At 28.8% G+C, this 21,352-nt stretch overlaps 1 protein-coding gene across 2 annotated transcripts in view; it reads right to left on the bottom strand.

Moving 5' to 3' along the window:
- The window catches only part of LOC108550354 (monocarboxylate transporter 12-B), a 47,427-nt gene that overhangs the window by 8,380 nt on the left and 17,695 nt on the right, over positions 1 to 21,352 (bottom strand). For both annotated transcript variants that reach the window (XM_017904084.1, XM_017904085.1), the window contains one exon: positions 1,796 to 2,052. In XM_017904084.1, the coding sequence (XP_017759573.1) occupies positions 1,796 to 2,009 (214 nt within the window). In that variant the 5' untranslated portion in view covers positions 2,010 to 2,052. The remainder of the gene's footprint in view (positions 1 to 1,795; positions 2,053 to 21,352) is intronic.

Below are 21,352 nucleotides of genomic sequence, written 5' to 3'. Positions count from 1 at the left end.
GTATATTATGTATAATCAAATAATATTTGTCGAGTAGAATAAGAAATTATTTTAATTAAGAAATTATTTTTAATTTTAGAAATTCGTCTATACAAAAGTTATACGTATGTAAAATTCAGCATCTTTAGCATAGTTAATAAGTTAATTTTACGAAAATTTAAACTTAATCTAAACTTAAACGTAATTGTAATATCTATTTTTAATATAACCCAGATAACAAAATTATTAGAGACGGTGATATTTGTTTAGCATTCAATTGATGATTTGATTAAAATTTCAATGCTTCTACGCAGAATCTAACTTAATCTAAGACAATCCAGCATAACATGATCCAAATTCAAAGTTTAAGGAGGGCATAAATATTCATTTCAGAGATATTGCCGTTTAAAGTTCTGAATATTAATACTTCTTACTAGCATTCGGTTAAAGTCCATAATTTTGTTGAAAATATACAATTTTTTCCAAAAATGTCAATCATATAATTGGAGCAATTCGTAAGAATTATATTTCAACCTAATTAAAGAAACTAGAATTTTTTGAAAATTGCAGAATTACTTTTACGTTAAGATTTTTAGGTTAGTTTAAAAAATGGCGGAAACTGATAATATGGACTGAGCTGATCCATATTACAAATTAGAACCACACTTCCTTTGTGTTTCTTATGCACTGAATGTGACAGAGATACATATTTTCATTCATGATTATTGTAAAAAATCCTTAGAAACTTTTATTAGATATTAAATTTATATTCAATTTCATTGAATAACTCAAGTTTCTTATAAATTCATACACAATTATTTATTTTTCGTTGTTTATTTTTTTGCTTTTTGTCCTCATTTTAAAACTTTTTAATACTTTTTGGTTCAAATTTATAAGTAATTATTATAAATATGAAGAAAAATACAAGATTTTTAACTTTTGTCCATATTACCATCTCATTTTCTTTAACTAAATATTCGATAAAATTTCGTAAAAATAATACATCCTAAAAACAGTTAAATTTTCTCCCTAGAAATTTATCGATACGTTATTTTGAATCTGTCAACTATCTTTTCCATCTTTTACCGTTGCAATGTCTATATGTTTAATATATACTTTCCCCGAGAATAAAAAGGAGAATGTTTAAAGAAGGTCATTTTTGGCAGCGCCTGGAAATGAAAAATTCCTTCGAAATCTTTAAGAACATCCTCCAAGGAACAACAAATTCCTTTATCACTTTGCCGAGAAACAATGGGAAAGTTGTCAAAAATGAATGAAAATATGTGAAAATGAGACTGATTAAATACAGAATCACTTCCTACTCGATTGTACCACCAGTACATATGTATTGATGGTTTATTCATATAAGCCATAACTAAGTGCACGCCTACTCGGTGAATATTCAAAGTCGATTTTCTCGAAAACGAAGCTTCGAATAAAAAAATTTGATTCTTTCTTTTCGATTCGTTTTTTCATGTAGGATCACCTTCTTCCCGGTTGTACTGCCGTTGCTGGGACACCCTGTATTTGATCAGTCTCATTTTCATATATTTTGACTCATTTTCGACAATTTTCCCACCATTTCTCGGCAAAGTGATAAAGGAATTTTTTGTTCCTTGGAAGATGCTTTTAAAAGTCTCGAAAGAACTTTTCATTTCTAGGTGATACCAAAAATAGCCCTTTTTTAATATCCTTCTTTTCATATTCCCACCTTCTTATCCAATAATTTAATTTCATCCATGGTGCAAAAGTTTATAATTTTATGGTAACAGTTTCGTAATCACGAGAAGGATATGTAAATGTAAAAGTCGTTTACCTAAAGAATTGTATAAAAAGTAGCATAAAGCTGGCATCCAGGAAGCGGCGGTGGACGATGCTTTGAAAACGTGAAGAAATTCAACGAAGAGGACGCCGAATGACTTCACGGTCCCGGGAATGAGGAAGTTGACAACGAGAGCCGAAGAAAGGACGACCCATCCCCATCCACCATCTGGCGGGATCAATTTCGTTTTTACATTTTTTACCGTCATGTTGCGATGGAGGACGTTGCGAAAGACACTCGATTAAATTTATCTGTAATTAGAAGAGACAATATTAAATAATTATATGTACAATATTGCTGAAAGTTATATAGAGCAAAATTACGGAAGCATAAAATTTGTGAAAAATATATATTTTTAATAAGATTTTAGGCCAAGTATTTGAATAAAGTAATTAGTTTCAATGGTATACCGTTTTATCTGAAATGATTCATTTTCTCAGTGGAAAGTGTTAAACGGTGTTAAGCGATAAGTGATTTACAAGTGATGAATTAACCGGAGACAGATATTATCTTTTTCTTTGTTATCAGTTCTTGTGTATAGAGAAAAACGTATCCTGTTGTATTAGCGATGAATTTGTGTTTATAAATCCATTGTATTATTTGTCATGTTAAATATTTGCGAAACTGTTTCAAACATAACCTAATTCTAAATGTATTTCACTGTACAGAATGTATAAAAATTAATTGTCACGGTCATTACAGTGTGTTTCTATATCTTCACATTCGTGGAGATCTGTCAAAAAATCGAGTGACTGGTTAGCTAAGATTTTTCAGAACCAAGCGATTTATTCGATACATGTATCGAGTGCATATCAAATTTGAGGTTTCGTTTAAATTTGATTCGTTATTCTTATTCGATGCATGTGTATCACTGGATACCAGATAAATATTGATTAACCGGTCCCCATGCAATCAGTCAAAATATTTGCGGTTCATTTTTTGCAGGAACTGTTCCTTTCAGACACTTTCCTCTCATGGCGAGTAAAATACGGTCCAATAAAAAAAAATTTGACCTTGAAAATCATGGTTAAGGACAATTTCGCGACTATTTTGTTTAATAGGTCTTCATTAATCCCAAAGTGTAGAATCATACTGTAATGTAACGGTCGTGAAAATTAATTTTCACATACTCTGTATATAAATTTCAATTATATTAAATTAAATTAAGTTAGGTTATGTTTACTCGATTAAAATCAATAATCTATTAATCCTATTTTCATGAAGATATAATGAAAATTGTACAAATTTTAAATACAATTTTATTGTTTATTACAAATTTTAAATTCCATTAATAAATAATTCATTATCACAATTTGTATTCGAGATTATTTCCTTGGTCGATTATGGATGGACCCTGTAAAGTTTGGGCACCTCTTGTCATTACTCATATTGGACCGAAAAAAGTGGCTGATGCCATGAATCTTGAAAATACACGTCGTCCTCTAATATTACATGATCTGATCATAATATGCTTACTCACTTGTTTTCGTTTCTTTTTTGTTTAAACTTCATTTTGGCATTCGGTCAAGATGTAATACCATTTCTTGAAATATAGAGGTTAGTTTATCGTATATTTCTTAAGGTCTTTGTTACATTTATCGACAGAAAAGAATTGTGTCATGATAAATTGTTTAATCCAAAGCGAAGAATATTGCGACACGTGACTTTTTTCCCCAAGGTTATATTTTCCAAGTTTTTAATAGATGTTTTTTAGCATATTAATGCCCCTCTTTCATAATACAATATTATGGTACATGTCAAGATAAATTTAACGACCTGCGACACTATGACTTTCAAATGACCTTGAATTAAAGAATGTGCGTGAAATTCTTCCTTGCATCTTTTCCGGCGTGACAGGTATTTGACAGGAGTAATATGTTAAGGTACATTGGTTTAGGTTAGGTTTGGGTTAGATTTACTTTGGGAGTTTATCTGTTTTCAGTTATTTTGTTGTTGTTTTCCTAAACTCTCCCCTGATCTGTATTCCTTATTAACGTTAAAATAAAGCCATTTTGGCAAGAAGAGAAAAGAAATTAATATATTTAGGGCAACGCCATTGGAGTAAATAATTTCCAAATTTATAAAATATAAGAAAAATGTTTGAATTATGTACGACATCATAATTTCAATCAGCTCTGTGTTCTTAACCAAACTTTTGTAATAAACAATAAACTTGCGGTTTAGTGACTTTTCCCAATTTTAGCACTTTCGATCAGAAGTTTTTAAAAAGGTGCTTTATTTCACCACTAAAATAAAAAATCAATCGGAGAAACTCGAAAAATAATGTTCAGTTATTTCCTTAGGTTTCTATAATTTCTTAAACATCAAAAAGTAAATAAAAATTTCGAATCATATTAATGTTTAAATATTATTAACTAGCCTCTTCTCAAGATATTTATAGGTTAGGTTCATTATATAACTGTTGAAGGTGGTTGTAATAATTAGGACGAGCTATAATTTGAATCCAGGTGAAGATAAGAAAAAATCACGAAAGAAATGTTTTTATTATTTAACTTATCTTGTTTAACTTTGTTATTTTATTTAAATGAATATTTTAGATAACAGTGCATTTTCAAAGAACAGAGAGTTTTTAACTTTCCTTATATTTTTTACATGCGGATTTTAGAAGTTATTTACGATTCCTAGTATCAATGTATGCAAAATAAATTGTAGAGTTCCAGTTAAAGAAAAAAAGTGTAGGTACCTTTAAAAAAATTGTGTAGGCAGAAAATAGAGCATGTTAAATAGTGATAAATTTTTCTCCACGATTTTTTTCTAATTTCTGTTGGAATAGAATTACAACCCATCTCCATTATTAGGTTCACCTTGTATATATGTATAATGCGTTCAAATAGATAGATATCAGTATTTTTTAAATTATTCTTCTTTTAGTATTTCTTAGTTTTAGTCTTAACTTCCATAAGTCTATTTTAATATATTTCACTAAATAAACGTTAAGACCATATTTAATATTTTGTATAGATAATATATTATCAATAAATATACTAATATTCTAGAGCAACTTTCTCAATAATATACTATAAGTTTCTCAACTACTGTTTTATATAACTTTATTTTACACTAAGCGAATATTTTTGTCTAAACTGTAGCTTCTGATAGAAAATTTTTGGTAAGAAAAGGTAAATATCTACTCAGTTCAAATACATATTTTTAGCTCTATTTTTCACACATATCCTCAATTTTTTTCATGCAAAAGTACCAAAAATTACAGGAGTTTAGATCAATCTAGTAAAGGGTCTAAAAGAAATTCGTCGCTATAGAAATCACGATTCTGGTCATTCTGTTCATCAGAAACAAAAAATCAAAAAACATTTTATTCGATACGAATATAGCTATAGTCGAAACAAGAATCGTTGAAAAATGATTAAACATCAGAATTTGACAGCATTTCAAAGTTAAATAATCGAATTTTTGTGGCCTTTTTCATACTTAACGAGTTAACAAAAATAATAAACAACATGGAATTTTGGAAATCCTAGTTCGGACGATAAGGACACATAAAACTGAAAATCCATAACAACCATTTGAGGAAATATGGTTTCGAGAAAATCGTTTAAGGTATTTTCCACAAATATTTTTATTTACACTAAATCTGCTAGCTCAGGATCACATGCATGAATTTACAAACTGCACTTTACGTTTGCAATTTTAAAACCAAGACCACTTGTATATATAACAATAACATCACTTTTGCATACTTTGCAAATCGCGAAAAATTATAAAGAATAGCAAGAAAAATTCAAAATACGATATTTGAAAGTTACGAAGGTAATAACATCGTGAATTTTCCGAAATTAACAATATTCGTTGGTAAAAATATTTGTGAGAGCATTTAATTTCAGAAAAGAAAATATAAAAGAAAATCGATTTTTCTTAAATTCTAGATGGGAACACCTTATCGATTAACTTTGTATCGCTCTCCATATCTATATTTCACCCGGCCACAGTATGTGCAGTAGTACCCGCTTTAGCGTTCGCAGTTCGCCCGCTTTGGCGTCCGTTCCTATCTCCACCAGTTCTTGGAAATTGGACCATGAATCTTCGAACATGTCAGACGAAGCCAGACACCGATCTTTGTCGATTGTTTCACTCACGTTCATTCTTTCTTCCTTCAATTGAATTCGAAGTAGCCATCTCCCCACATAAGCGTCCGGACTCACGCGTCTGTGCCAATTATGGAGGCACCTAAAGCAGGCATTGTATCTCGTTCTCTGTCTTCATCATGCGATTCTCTATGATTCGATTCGTGGACGTGACACTTTCTATTCGTAAAGAAAATTTGTGTATCCAATATTTACGATAGTATGTGGAAAGATGGACCTGTTACGCGGTGACCAGTCAGACCCACATTCCTTCCAGGTGACTTCTTCTCTCAGCTATACACAGTAAGTAGGTCTCCAAAGTTAGATACGTGATTATCAGCGAGTTACCCTGTCTATTTTACACATCGTAATGATCACAAATCCTGAATCTGCAAGGATTGCATGCAATGAGAGGATTCGTGTGAAATCGCCGGTGGCAGCCACATTAATCAAGTCTTCTCAGAAGCTCTTCGAACTTGACCTTGAGGCTGAGCACGAGTATTCCTCTCGTGAGATCGAACACAATCGCTTGCTGGATGACTGGAGGAGCTACCATACGTTAACATTCTCTTTCATCGTCGCGAGTGAGATTCAAGGAGGATCCTCGGTAAATCCAAGGAGGACGAGAAAAGCAGTAATAGGGCAGGCTGGTCTACTCCTCTCGCGGACTTTCTTCGTTTTTCAAATCGTTTACCACCCACCATTTATATCGCGTTTTATTACACGTTGTTCGCTCGTGAGTGAAGAACGGAGAGAAAAGGAATAAGAAGTATGAGAAGATAAAAGGTTTAGAGCAAGATCTTCAGTTTTCTCGTTGATTACTCTCCTAGAAAATAGTAACGTATCTTCGTAATGAAATTACTATACTGTACTATTATTATATTAATATGTAACTGTACTAACGTATTGATTAGTATGTAATAGTATATAATAGTATTGTATATAACTGCATATACGCTAACTAATTACTTAACTATAAACTTATAGTTGATTTGAGTGACACGATACGCTTGTAAATTGTTATATTAAAGAAAAAATGATAAAGAAGATAATAATTACTATGCTATACAATTATTATATTAATATGTATACTGTACTGAGGTATTAATTAGTATACAATAGTATATAACTGCATATGTATTATACTATTTACTTAACTATAAACTTATAGTTGATCTGAGTGGCACAACACGTTTGTAAATTGTTATGTTAAGAAAAAATGATATAAAAGATAACAATTACTATACTATAGTATACTATACTATACTATTATTAGATCAATATTTATACTGTACTAACGTATTAATTAGTATGTAATAGTATCTAACTACATATATACTATACTACTTACTTAACCATAAACTTATAGTTGGTTTATATACATAATAAACAACACGTTTGTAAATTGTTATATTAAGGCAAAAATGGTAAAAAAGAGAACAATCTGTGATTTTTAGCAATTTATTGTGTACTTCTTGTGTACATAAATAGTAGTAAAATTTTTCATTTAATCCAAACAATAAGAGCATGCGTGTCGTGTTTTATACTAGTTTCTGAAAAAAATTCTTTGAAAAGTGGGATATGTAATTCTCCAATTATAAATTACAAATAAAAAAAACGAATATATGTTTAAACTGTGTAAAAATATTACATTTTTACCAATTTTTTATGATTTTGGATTGCTTAAAAATTGTAATTTAAAATATAAATTTAAGAAAATTCAATATATGCTATAGCGCGAAAAAGTATATTCTACAATTCGAAAAAAGATTCATTTCAATGAATTAATTATTTTCCGGGATATGTATCTTACCGATTCGAAAAATGATATTTGAGGAAAAAGAATTTCAGTCGTGAACATAAACTCATGTGGCAGATGCCACATAAAAACTTTAGTAATTTCTAGAATTTTGAAATTTTCCTTCAACTGAATATTCCTTGAACCTCAAAGAATTAAAAATGTAAAAAAAAAATCGATTCAATGAAATTTCCAGACCAAAATTGCCCTTTAAAATTCCAGCCTTGAAATTAAGTCTATTCTCACATAAAAGTCTACAACTTCGGCAATTTTTAGAATTTTAAAATTTTCAGGAGATTTCAACCGTCGTTTTTGAAGTGATTCAAACTATAAAATTACTAAAAATCAGAATATTTAATTAAACTATTTAATACAAAATTTGTTTAAAAATTTTAACGCATATACGAGGGAAAGATCGAATATTTGCTTCAAAATGGACGAACCTAATCTAACACACTGAAGTATTCTATTCGATTTAATTATATAATAATAAAAGAAAATCGCGAAAAATTGTTAAAAATGTAATATTTTCACATAGTTTAAAAATATATTGGATTTTTTTTATTCATAATTTATAACCAGAGAATTATATATCCTACTTTTCAAAGAATTTTTTTTCAAAAACTAGTATAAAATGCGACATGGGTGCTTTTGTTGTTTTGATTAAATATAAAATTTCACAATTTTTTATGTACACAGAAAGTATACAATAAAATGCCGAAGATCATAAATTGCTATCTTTTTTGCCATATTTTTTCTTAATATAACAATTTACAAGCGTGTTGTCTCACTCAAAGCAACTATAAGATAAAAAAGTAAAATATCACTTCGATAAAAACTATATTGCTATGTTTTGTAACTAATTAAATCGTGTTGAAAGTATATTTGTTCGGGATCTGCCATAAATTTATTGATTATTATTGTAATTTAATGGATAGAAATTAGCAATATTTTAAAAAACATTTGTCAATACGACTTTTTGAAAAATATCAACTTTAAAAGAGATACATTCAATAACCTTGACCTTGTCGTATATTGCCAAGGACAGTTTGCAAAATATCATCTTTAAAAGAAGTATATTGAATAACCTTGATCTTGTCGTATGTTGTCAAGGACATTCTTAGAATATATTTTACCTTTAAAAATTAACTAATAATAACTAGGTAATTAATAATTACAGAAATAGTTTATCTTTGTAAGAAAGATTCAGTTAAAATTTTTTGGTATTCGGGAGAGTGTCCTTGGCAGCATATGTCAAGGTCAAGGTCATCGGAGCTGCCTTTTCTAAGGTCAATATTTATTTCATTGACATAATACCATCGCTGTTGCTGACACTTACAAGGAAAAATACCCAAATATTTAATTAGTTTTGGATAATTTTAAAAATGCGCATAATAAAATTAATACTAGAACTACCAACATGAAATAAATAACTAAATACATTTATTAATAAAAGTTAGGAAATAAAGTGATTATTGGCGAATTTTTATACAATCTTTATCTTCTTAGATACGCAAAATTAAAAATTAAAAACAGGCTTTATACAAGATATCGGGAAAAGATTTTTAATTTAATGTTTTAATTTTGATACATGGATCTTAAGAGATAAAGAATACACAAATATTTGCGATTGATTATATTTTGTTTTTTAACTTTTATCGATAAGTATATACTGTGTACAAAAGTGATTGAAGTACAGCAGTATTTCTACGAGTCCTTGTATTATAACTAACATTATAGTTGACAAAAAATTAATGTAAAATAAAAAATAGATTGAAAAATAAATCCATTAATTACGGACGGGACTGGAATCTCGGGCTTCTACAGCGTAGGAATTTTCCGATGTTGTCGTTAAGTCACAACGGTACTTGATAACTATTTGAAATAAATTTGTACAATAGTTAAGGCAATAATAAAGCTCAAATCATAAATATCTCAAAAACTATTGAGTAGTTGCCCTCATAATAATACATTTTCTTGAACTGGATAACTAAATCTATAAATTTGGAAACTTTCAACTAAATCAATGACCCAAAGGACTCGCACTCTCCTTGTGAATCGGTCCTTAAATCTGTAAGTGAAAGAGATCAAGAATTCGATACTCGAGTTAGTATAACACGATCGCACAAATAAGGAAAAAGGGTACTATGTTACAAATATTCAACAAAACGAAGAAAAATTTAGTGGTAAACATAGGGTATTAACGTGTATTAATTATTCTAAATAATACGTTTCATTATTGATTAATAACCAAATGGTAAGAATCAAAATTAAATGATACAACACTGTAAAATGAAAATAAAAATTTGCAGGAATTTGAAAATTTTACGAACATTATTATTCTAAAGTTAACATCCGACAGTAAAGTGGAAAAGAATTAACGAACTTTCGATTTCAACTTATTGTTAGTTCGTTAATTATCACTTGCTTAATTACGCGTTTAGGTTAGGTTTCCCAATTTTTGGATTGATGCTCAAATTTTTATATCTAAATAAAATTTTCTTAATAATTAGGTTTTATAACAATCATGGAATAATAAATAATTCGTTTCAGAAGGCAATGCAATTAATTTCGTACTCTTAACACTTTCGCGGCGGGAATTTCAAATACGTTACGATTTAAAATGCATGAGTTATATAATAAATATTGAAACTATCGCTGTATAAATAATTGTATACTATTATTTATAGTCGTATAATTATTAATATCATTATTAATGAATTATTGTTAATATTATTAACAAATGTTTTTTATTAACTGCATGAAAGATACCTTTGATGAAAGATTTTCATCATGTTCTGTATTTTAATAAATATAAGATATATTTGATATATGTTGCTATTGGAACGATATTTCAGAATGCTATCTTATGTTAATCTAATATCTCGTTGATAATCGCTGGTAGATAAGATTATGCACATGAGGTATTCACTATGAAAATGTTGAGTAAATCGTCGTAATAATGCAATTTATGTACGTGCTTATACGAATTTAGTTACGTAACTTTCTAAGACAACAATATAAATTGGACAATAATTACGGGCTATTTATCATTATCAAGAAAATGTAAAAGAGAAAAGAATTATTTTAATTATTCTGGTGTTACTTCGACTAAGGATTGTTTTCATGAGTATTTATATGCTTCTCCATGTCATTACGAATTATATACAATTGTATAATATGTATTCGTTTATTAATAAAATTAACAAATTTATTTCAAAAGCGAATTCAATGGTATTAATTATTACTTTTTTATTTTCACCAGTCAGCTCCCCTATCTCTTATACGAAAAGTATGAAAATATACCGAGTATTACAAAGGTATTGTTTAGGATAATGACCTATTATAAAGTTTATGGCGCTAACGCGACCATTTACTATTTCTCGGAATTGTTAATTTTTAATCATTCTGCGTGCGCTTTGAATTACTTTATAATCGATAGGAGCGTCTAATTAAATGACACCGTAAACATTTGACCTCCATTGTTCAATAGGAAGCAATAGATGCATCGTAATCTATTTTAAAATTTAAGGGATTTGGACACATATTCATTGCTGACCCTTGGAACAATGGATCTATTTATAAGACACTACTATACCCACAATTCATCAGGATACATTTTATTGAATCCAGACCTATTCAATTGTGACTATGACATTTTTATACTACATATTGTTGTTTCAAGTTCGTATGCATATAAAAGAACAGGACTTAGCAATTTTTTAGTTATTTTCAATGATTGTCGCTGATTTTCAGTGACCTTTCGTCATTTTCAATTATTTTCAGTGACTTTTGGTCATTTTCAGTGATTTTCCATGATTTCTGGTAATTTTCAGTGATTTTCCATGATTTCTGGTAATTTTCAGTAATTTTCAGTAATTTTCAGTAATTTTCAGTAATTTTCAGTAATTTTCAGTAATTTTAAGGACTTGGAACTGAAGTCTAAGCACTGGACAATTGGACGTTTAAACTGAACAATCTTGTATTTAGATAAGATGAATTAAGAGTTGCCATAAACATTTTGTTTACTTGCCACATATCCAAGTTTTCACAAGTTTAATCAGAAATCAGAAACTATAGGGATAAACAAAAATTCTTCCAAAGATCTGATTTATGTCGTTTAGTCCCAATATTGGAAGGAAGCAGTTGTGGTTACATATTTTTTAGGTTCGCTTACATACTTTTTGGTGAAACTCGTTTGAGATTATCGGAAATGTCGGAGAACAGCATTTACAACATTTTTCGCAAAGTTAAACGAGTTCTGCCAAAAAAGATGTAAGCGAGTGCATGGGTCTAAAAAAACCTGCCAATGGCTCAGCGTGTGTCAGTTTAGCCAGGTAGAGGAATCGGTAAGAAACCTTAAGAAACTTGGAAAATGGTAATTGGTATCGATTAAGGGAAAAACAAAGAATTGTACACTAATAATAATCATATACTCGTGTACAGTTAACAAAATCAAACACTATTTATTCCATGCCTACAAAGTAAATAAGTAAACCAAAATTAATTATATTTCTCACAAGATTGTAATATATAAAAGCAAATAACGCAATAATTTTTCTTAATTTGTAATAGTTATGTACAGTTTATGTAGGAGTGTAAAGTGGAACCTCGTTTATCCGGCTCAAACGGGGCCGGATCCGATGCGAATAATCGAGAAAATAACACGGTTTTATTTTACAATAATAATATGTATACAATATCAGAACGCATTGGCGTAAATAAGTAAATTCAGAGCACTCACTAATTAACAGAGAAAGAAAATGTTCATCAAAATGTACATATATATTTTTACATGCATACATACAGGATACTTGTGAACTCGTGATACAACCGACAAGAAGGTAATTCGTTGCATAAAACTGAGTCGAATATGTAGAGTAAAATTTTTTCATACGGAGCTTCATTTTCGAAAAAACCGAGTTGGAAAATTCGAGAGAAATACGTGCAGTTCACGTTTCGTTAATCCGTCGAGGAATAATTCGTATTACACCAAAGACGACATTTTCAACGTCTGCAAATTGCTAAAATATATCAGGTATCCAGACTTACGGCTTACTGTCCGTTAAAATTATATCACATCCTGACCAACATCGTTTACAAGTACGAGCGTGCAAGCGGAGCAGACTGTATCTAAGTGCACGCCCACCTAATGAATCTTTAAACTCGATTTTCTCGAAAACGAAGCCCCATACGAAAAAACTTTATTCCACATTTTCGACTCAGTTTTATGCGAAAAATTATCTCCTTATCGCTTGTACCACGATTTCGCATGATTTTTCATGCTCTTCCGCATTAACGAGTTCCGGATAAACGAGATTCCACTGAATTTTATATTTTTGTACTCGAGTGTCGTATTTTGCACGAATGTACTCAACACACACTTAAGTACTTGCACGTCAAAAATATTCATATTTTCATACGATTCTTTGTCTCTTTGGATAATTCATACGAACATGACATATATTACAAAATCTTGGTTCTGATGATTTCAACAAGTCTCATACTCGCTGGTATCGAATTCCATACTTCTGGTAAACAAGTGTATAATTTCTCGATACTTTTGCGCCTTTGTTTTTTTATTTATTTTTCTACATCAATTCACGAGATGAAAAATCTCTTTGCGAGAGTCCTCAGCTTCTTGCAGGGTGTTTTGGATTATTATCTGCTCGATAGAACCGCTTTCTTGGCATATAATCTTCTGCTATGTTATTTGTTTATATATGTTGTAATCTTGTGAGAAATATAATTAATTTTTGCTTATTTATTTACTTTGTAAGTACGGAAAAAATGATATTTCATTTTGTAAACTGCATATAAGTATATGGCGGCCATTGTAGGTACAGGAGAAATCACTATAAAGGAGGTGGTCGTGGAGGGCAGAATAAAACAAAGAATACTTTTCCTAATTTTTTCTTAATTAATTAACACATACGATTGCTTTCCAACTATCATTTAATTATTAATTCATATATATTACAAGTAATCCCGAACAAAGAGCCTAATGAAGCAGTTAAACAGTTGTGATTTTAATAATCGCGGAATTAGCAATAGAGTAGAAAATTAGCTAAGAGTAACTAAAAGTAATAGAAAAATTAGATAAATTAGAATAATGAAAGATAAACAAATGTATGTAAATGTATACGATAACATACCAATTATATTATGCGAATAACGTGAGTTGTTCATTTCCCAAAGTGACTAACTCTAGAAAACGAAGGTGAATTATTTATTTTAAATATAATTAGTAGTAATAGCGAACAATCGAAGATTGTTAAACTTAAGTAGGTGAAGTATTTTAAATAGAACAGGCCATTTTTCTTCATATGGCGATATAAGTAATATGGCATTATTTTATTATCTTATACATAGCATTATTTTTATTAACTGTATTAATTTTATGGCTTCATTTATTAATTGTATAGTAGATTATTTTGGTTGTTATTATTAGCCTATTTAATGCAATAAGAAGAAAAAGAGGAAATATATAAAGAAATAGAACTTAAGCGTAATTCTCTTGAGAAAATCAGTGAAGACCAGTCAGTGAAGACTAGTGGCAATAATTTTATTTTAAATATAATTTTGAATATAAGTATTTATTTTAAATATATAGAATTAAACATCAATCATCATCAAAAGTGAGAGTTTTGATTGTACATGGCTAACGAGGAGAGTGCAAGGCCTTTGGGTTACCGATTTAATTCAAATTTTGTACATTGGTAGATTTCGTTCCTCTGTTTATAAAAATTATATTATAGGGGCAAACACTCGATAGTTTTTTAATTTGCAATTAGAAATTTGTTATTTTCTTATATGGATTTCTATTCGTAATATTCACTAAATAGCTGTTTGGCGTTGTAACAATGGAGTTCTGCGAGGTTCTGCTGTAATATGTAACGTGTAACTACTGTAAGCTGGGGTTTTTGATACCGGTGAATGGAGAAATTTTGTTTCATTTTCTTAAACGTCTTTTTCATTTTGTATTAGTTTATCACACGTAAAAATGAATAATAGATTTTAAATAAATTGTTAATAAGTTATCTACATTTACTGAAGACTAATAAAAGTTTTATTTGATACGATCAATACATTCAAGTATATATTTATTACAAATATATGTTTTATTTCGAGATATTTAAAGTTTCCCATTTTAAATATAGTATAAATTAAAGAAATGAATTACGACAAAGCACAACATTTAATTTAATCGTTGAATTTCTTACCGTTTTACCAAAAATTATCTTAATCTATTGCAATGTAAATGAGTGCAATTCAAAATAAGTGACGAAATCGTTTCTTTTGAACCTTCGACTTACACCATTTTCATAATTATTACTGGAACAATTTTCAAAAAACTATCTTAATGCTGCATTCCTATTCACCTCTGACAAATTTTCTTTCCTTTGTTTAGAAATTTGGGAAAATTTTCTATAAAAGAAATGAAAAATCCAGGAACCATCCTGTAATTTATTTCGAGCTATCGATAGATTGTGCTTACGAGTAGCATATATAAACACGTGAAAACATTTTTAAGATCACGATGAATTAATGTAAACAAAAAATTACAAAATCAAGATTGTTTATCATTCTTAATACGTTAGTGATACCTATACAGACGGAATAAAATCATTTACTTATCTACGAAGGAAAGTATGAAGTCTCAAAAACAACTTCCAATTTTAATTTTAAATAAATGAAGAAAACAAATATTTTAATATTAAAAAAGTATAAATAAAAAATAATTAAATAAATTCTCATTAATTATAGGATCAAATACTTCAAATAAATTTATCAAATTCAAGTTCTCCTTTTTTTAAACGAAAATATAAACGTATCTACGTAACACTTTATAAAGTTCAGAAATATCGAGAAATATCGAGAAATATGATACTAAAGATACGTATAATTTATTTTTGTAACAGAAGCGTAAATATGTAATGAGAGAAGCGAAAACTAGCTTTGGCTGGAACTGCGCGATTTTCCCCTATACCTTGCGTTCAACGTGGAGAACCTGAAGTTCAAGAGCAACGCGGAAGGGACCTTTTCACTGTGTAAATACGAGCCTCTCGAATCTTCACGTGCATAGAAATATATAAACACGAAGAAGGTAGTAGCCAATGATCTATGAAACCGAGAAAAAGGTCTGGGAAGCGAAAAAGACGTAGATAGAGATTTAAAGAATACCGCGAAAGAAGAGTCAAAGACGTGTGAATTCGCGAGAAGATACGAAAGGAAGCATATAAATTAAAATAGGAAAAGACGATGTATGAGAGTTCAAAAACCTCAAAGAGAGAGAGGGAGAGAGAGAAAGAGAGAGAGAGAGAGAGAGAGAGAGAGAGAGAGAGAGAGAGAGAAGACAATTCTTTAATGGTCATATACATACAAGTTTTGTATCTTTATTGTTAGTAATATTTTTATCTTTACTATAAATTAAATTTTTTAAAAGATAAGATTATAGTTAGTATAATCGAACATCAAGACACAAGCTAAAACCTTCGAATTATCGGATATCGACTATATGAGGAATTTAAAAATATAAAAATATGCAAATTTTAACCCTTTAACAGTGAAATTTTGTTTAGGAAATATTCATTTGCATTTGTAATTAACCCTTTCACGAGTAAGATCAACAAACTTGTGCCAATAATATTGTGTAAACAATATGGCATCCGTAGTAAGAAGAAAATACCAAGATTACATCAGTAAAATTGGAAAATAATTCAACGATATACACGATACATTTATTCTAGATACGTACCGCGGTGGCACTAGTGAGTTAAATGGAAAATCGTCTTAAGGCTGCCGATAAGTTTACTCGTGATAAGGTTAAGGTGAAGAAATGAAGAGTAGGTATACTTAAAACAGGTATACATAAGATAAATTTGTTGCATTCTAAATTTAAATCAAATTATAATATAATGCAAGTACTTAACAGCACAACTAACAACTAATTATATACAAATAATAATAATAATTATACCGGTATGACGAAGATAAATAGCTACGTATAATCACGTTTGTGTTTTCAATAGAAATCACCTTTAATTTTGTCGAAAGAACCTATAATCTACACTCATATATGAAAATATTCAAACGTTGAAATATGTTATTTTTAAGAAGTGATATATGCTCGTTAAACTTTAATATTTGAAATGATAATGAGATACATGTATAGCAAGAAGGAAATCCCAAAATTATATTAGTTAAATTAGGAAATAATATAGTATACAGTATACAGCATTTACGATACATTTGTTATAAACATGTATCCTTGTTAAATCATAAAAATATTTAGAAACAACGTGTAACATTAGTCGGAAGTTGCATTAATTAAGAAATAAAAAGTTTCGACATAACGTTGACTTATTTTTCGTTACCTATGACAACCTTAAGGCGATTTTTCATGGAGTCACTAGCGCCACCACGAGTCGTATCTTCGTATCCAAATGTACCGTAAATATATATATATATATATATATATTGTTGAATTATTTCTTAATTTTACTGACGTAATCTTATACTACATGCACTGATAATGCATTGTCTTAGAGGTAAAAAAGGGACCAATACCATTTCGCTGTTGAATTGCAAAACTTCTTCAGAAGGAATTTTGATGCATCATCCAATAAATAGAAGAACCGATATAAATGTTCTTCTCTTCACAAATTTTAATACAGACCAGAAATACACATTAAAATGAATTCTTAAACGTGATCCATCCGTTATTATGCATCCATAAATTCCTTTGTGATAAATACATGATAATTTTTTAAATTTACATGTTCGAGACATCTTTGCTTTTCTGCTTTCTCTAGGATTCCTGAGAGCACCATAGCTGTGACACGATTTTTACTGATTTTATAGTCTATAAATACTGCAGTTTGAATCCTCGATGCTAATGTTTGATATAGAAGAATCTAGAAAATAACCTTTCAAAGACTTGATAAAGTCTGTCGGTTGAAATCTGAGACACCCTATATGTATGAATGTTTCTTCTAGATGTAACATAACTCGTGCAATATGTATTAATTTACAAAACAAAACGAAGCAGGTATGTATGTGTGTCTATGCGTCGATGCACGACATAACCTAAAAGTACAAGGAAGTCATATTGAATATCTTTCGTAACTGTATTAATAAAGAGTTCTTATAAACATAACGATATGAAAAACGTAAAATATATCTATCATATTTAACCTCGTTCAACCTTCGAAGTTATTACATAAAACACGAATGTAAATATATGGTAATATATACTCGATAATATTATATAAACGAAATATATGATAATATGTACTTGATAATATACATTAAATATATGATAATATATTTACATGGAAGGACGCCTTTATCAAGAACACCCACGGAAAATGGGAAGACATTTTTGTTGCTCGAAAACCATGTTGTAAGTATTAAAAATTGATATATACTATCACCTTAGTCATAAAAAACTATGAAGTTTTCATTTTTTTCTAAAAATTACAACTTAATTTAATTTAATTTAATTTAATTTAATTTAATTTTCTTTTCAGACAATATTTTTTTGTACGATTCGCGTTTAAACAAATTTTTAACAAATTTTGACAGTTATTCGATTTTTTAAACATGTTTTATTTTTACCCTCAAACCAAAAACATATTGTTCTGTACTTTACATTACTTTTTGTATTACTTATTTTAGCTTAACACAAATTTTCTAATTATTACAATTCCTCTTTCATCTCCTTTTTTCCTAATAATTACAATTTATGAGAGGAACATTGACTAGTAATATCACGAACACCCTGTATATATTTATCCATAAATATTAAAAAGACAAAGTTAGAGTTCAGGAATTTTGTTATATCCTTCATTTCTCGAGATACACAGATTAAAATTAAAAATATTTTTAATACAACACGTTCGAAAAAAATTAATTGTTTATTGATATGTAACATGCAATTTCTTCATCCTACTTTTAATTTCAACATACGTATCTGAGAAGATAAATGATATAACAAAATATTTCTATTTTTATTATAAATTCAAATTTTTAAGTATGTGATTAAAGCTAATACAATTTAACCTCGATAATTTAAATCTCGAGAGAAAAACTAAAACCTTCGAGTTTCAGAGATTTCAATTTATCGAAATTTTTGAACGAACGAGGTTTAAAAATCAGAAATTCGATCTACAGAAACTTTGTATGGTGCTTCCTCAGAGAACACTCATTTTATTCGTGAACGTGAAAGTTAAAGACAGAGGAGATGGCAACGACCTACGCGTTCGGCTAACATAAACGATTAGCTTCCATGGATCTGCACATTGAAATGAGAAATATAGACACAGCTTGTGTCAGATATTTAATTTTATTTGAAACAATGTAAACCTGTAAGATGTAAATGTTACATCTGACCTATTTTCATGACCATATTTTCTTGAGAACTGGAAAGGCGAATTTAATCAAACTTTTTATATCGAATCCCTTTTCACATGAAATTATTGAACATACAAAATGTAAACATTTAGAAAACAACGCAGATTTTGAAAGAAAAAATGATTAATGATTTATTAATAATTAAATTGTTAAAAACATCATTTAGTATATTAACAATTAAATTTTATTTTTATTAAAAATATCCTTTTAGTTTTTCCAAAATTATTTACTTATCATGTAAAAAGAAATTTGTTTCACAGAAAATTTAAGTAAAACGTACTCAATTTATTTAACATTATTCAAAATATCAAAATTACTTTAGCAATTTAACAAAAAATTGATTATGAAATTTGGAACTTTTCTATAATTATAAATTAGAATATTATTTTATCGATAAACTCTATTTAAAAACTATATTTTCATTTTGCTATTAATATTATAATTTTCAGAAAATGTTCGTACTATCTGATTGTTGCAAAAATTCAAAAATAACAATAGATTCGTAATTAGTACAAAATTTAAGAAATCTACACAAATTTATATAAAACTTTTTGAACATGCTACAAAAAGAAGAAATTTACAAGAATAAATCAAATTGCGACATTTAATATAGTTATAACAAATTATAATATATAATTGCAGACAAATTTCACCGTGGTCGTTAATAATATCAAAAACTACAATATAACCTTAATGTAACCTTAAACTAAAAATTGCAGAAAAAATTTGTATGTATATAACTCACTGGTAATTCACAATTTGTTTGCAAAAACACTAAGCCATATGGACAGATAATCTACACTGTTATCAGAGTACTAGATCGTTTGACTGTATTTTATACAACTTTCTTACATCTAAGAATCAAATCGGTGAAAGAAGAAATAGAAAGTTACTCGAGTAGATACATGTATACGAGACAAGATTAGGTGATCATACTATAATAACAATCTAACAATTAGAAAAGTAAAAATTAAAAGTTTATCACGCAGATTAAGTTATGCAAAATTTTATAAACTACAAAAAATTAGCAACTAAAGTTATAAATAATGTAAAACTGTAATAAAATCACATTTGTTTTAAACTTTACTAATAATAATTTTGATGATGGAATTATTAATTATAGTATATATTTTTCATCTTGATTCTGCTCACAATTTCTTATTTCGTTTAGCGTTATTATTCACGATTTATCTCGTGTTATTTTATTTTAATTTTCTTTTTTAATTTTTATTACCAAAGTTAAATGCTATTTCACTACAATTTAAATAATAAATAATTGAAATTAAAAAATAATTAAAATTATAAATAAATAATTAAATAATGTAATTTAAATAATAATTTTAACATATTTTGTCTGCATGAACATCAATCTATAAACTAGTTACAAATTTTTAGGCCTTATCTGATGAATAATAATATCGTTTGTACTTTGTAAATTATTTACTCCAGCAGCAATAAAGCTGCTTACTTATGACTCAAATAGACAACTTTGATAAGCCAAATAAATCACTATGATCAATAAACGTTGTGTTATACAAATGTTTTATCGCAATAATGCATCTTTTCATACTGATCTTACCTTTTAACCGTTCATAATAATCAAAATTTTGGAATACTTGCAAATTATTACACATATATGAACTAATTCGTGGACAAAAGAATTCACGCGAAAGAATTTTCATATAATAAAATAACAGGTAGAGTGGAATCCCGTTTATCCGGATCTCCGGTTCATCCGGATGAAAATTTTCATATCCGCGGATGAGAATTTTTTCGTTCTCTTAATTATTTTTTGACCTCTATTTTGGTCTCGGGAACTGGTATGGCTTTCATTTATGACAAGAAAGAATGGCTCGTTGTGCTTTTTTACCACGAAAATTATTACGTTTCAGTAGACCATCGTGAAAAGTAGCACCGTTTGCTTCCAGCCGTGAAAAATTGCATGTTTCGCTCGCCAATGCGAAAAATATCATATTAATAGGTTGTTTAACATTCTACTGCAAAAGTTAAACGATGAACGTTTCCTTTAGCCGAGATAAATGTCTGTAATGGAACAAATGAAACTTAATTAAATGTAAACAAACGTGAACAGATTATCTAATTAAAACAAGACTCCTAGACAACATTCCAGACAAATTTTATCTTCACTTTAAATTTTCTTATCTTAGTCATTTTGTAATTTATGCTCCACAGTATCTCGTTATTAGATTCGTAATCTATAATCGTTTCAGCGGT

Source organism: Eufriesea mexicana, unplaced genomic scaffold, assembly GCF_001483705.2.
Source record: "Eufriesea mexicana isolate 0111107269 unplaced genomic scaffold, ASM148370v2 scaffold2646, whole genome shotgun sequence".
Taxonomy (NCBI): Eukaryota; Metazoa; Arthropoda; class Insecta; order Hymenoptera; family Apidae; genus Eufriesea; species Eufriesea mexicana.
The sequence above is the reverse complement of the archived record's forward strand: the minus strand, read 5'-3'. Positions and strand labels throughout refer to the sequence as shown.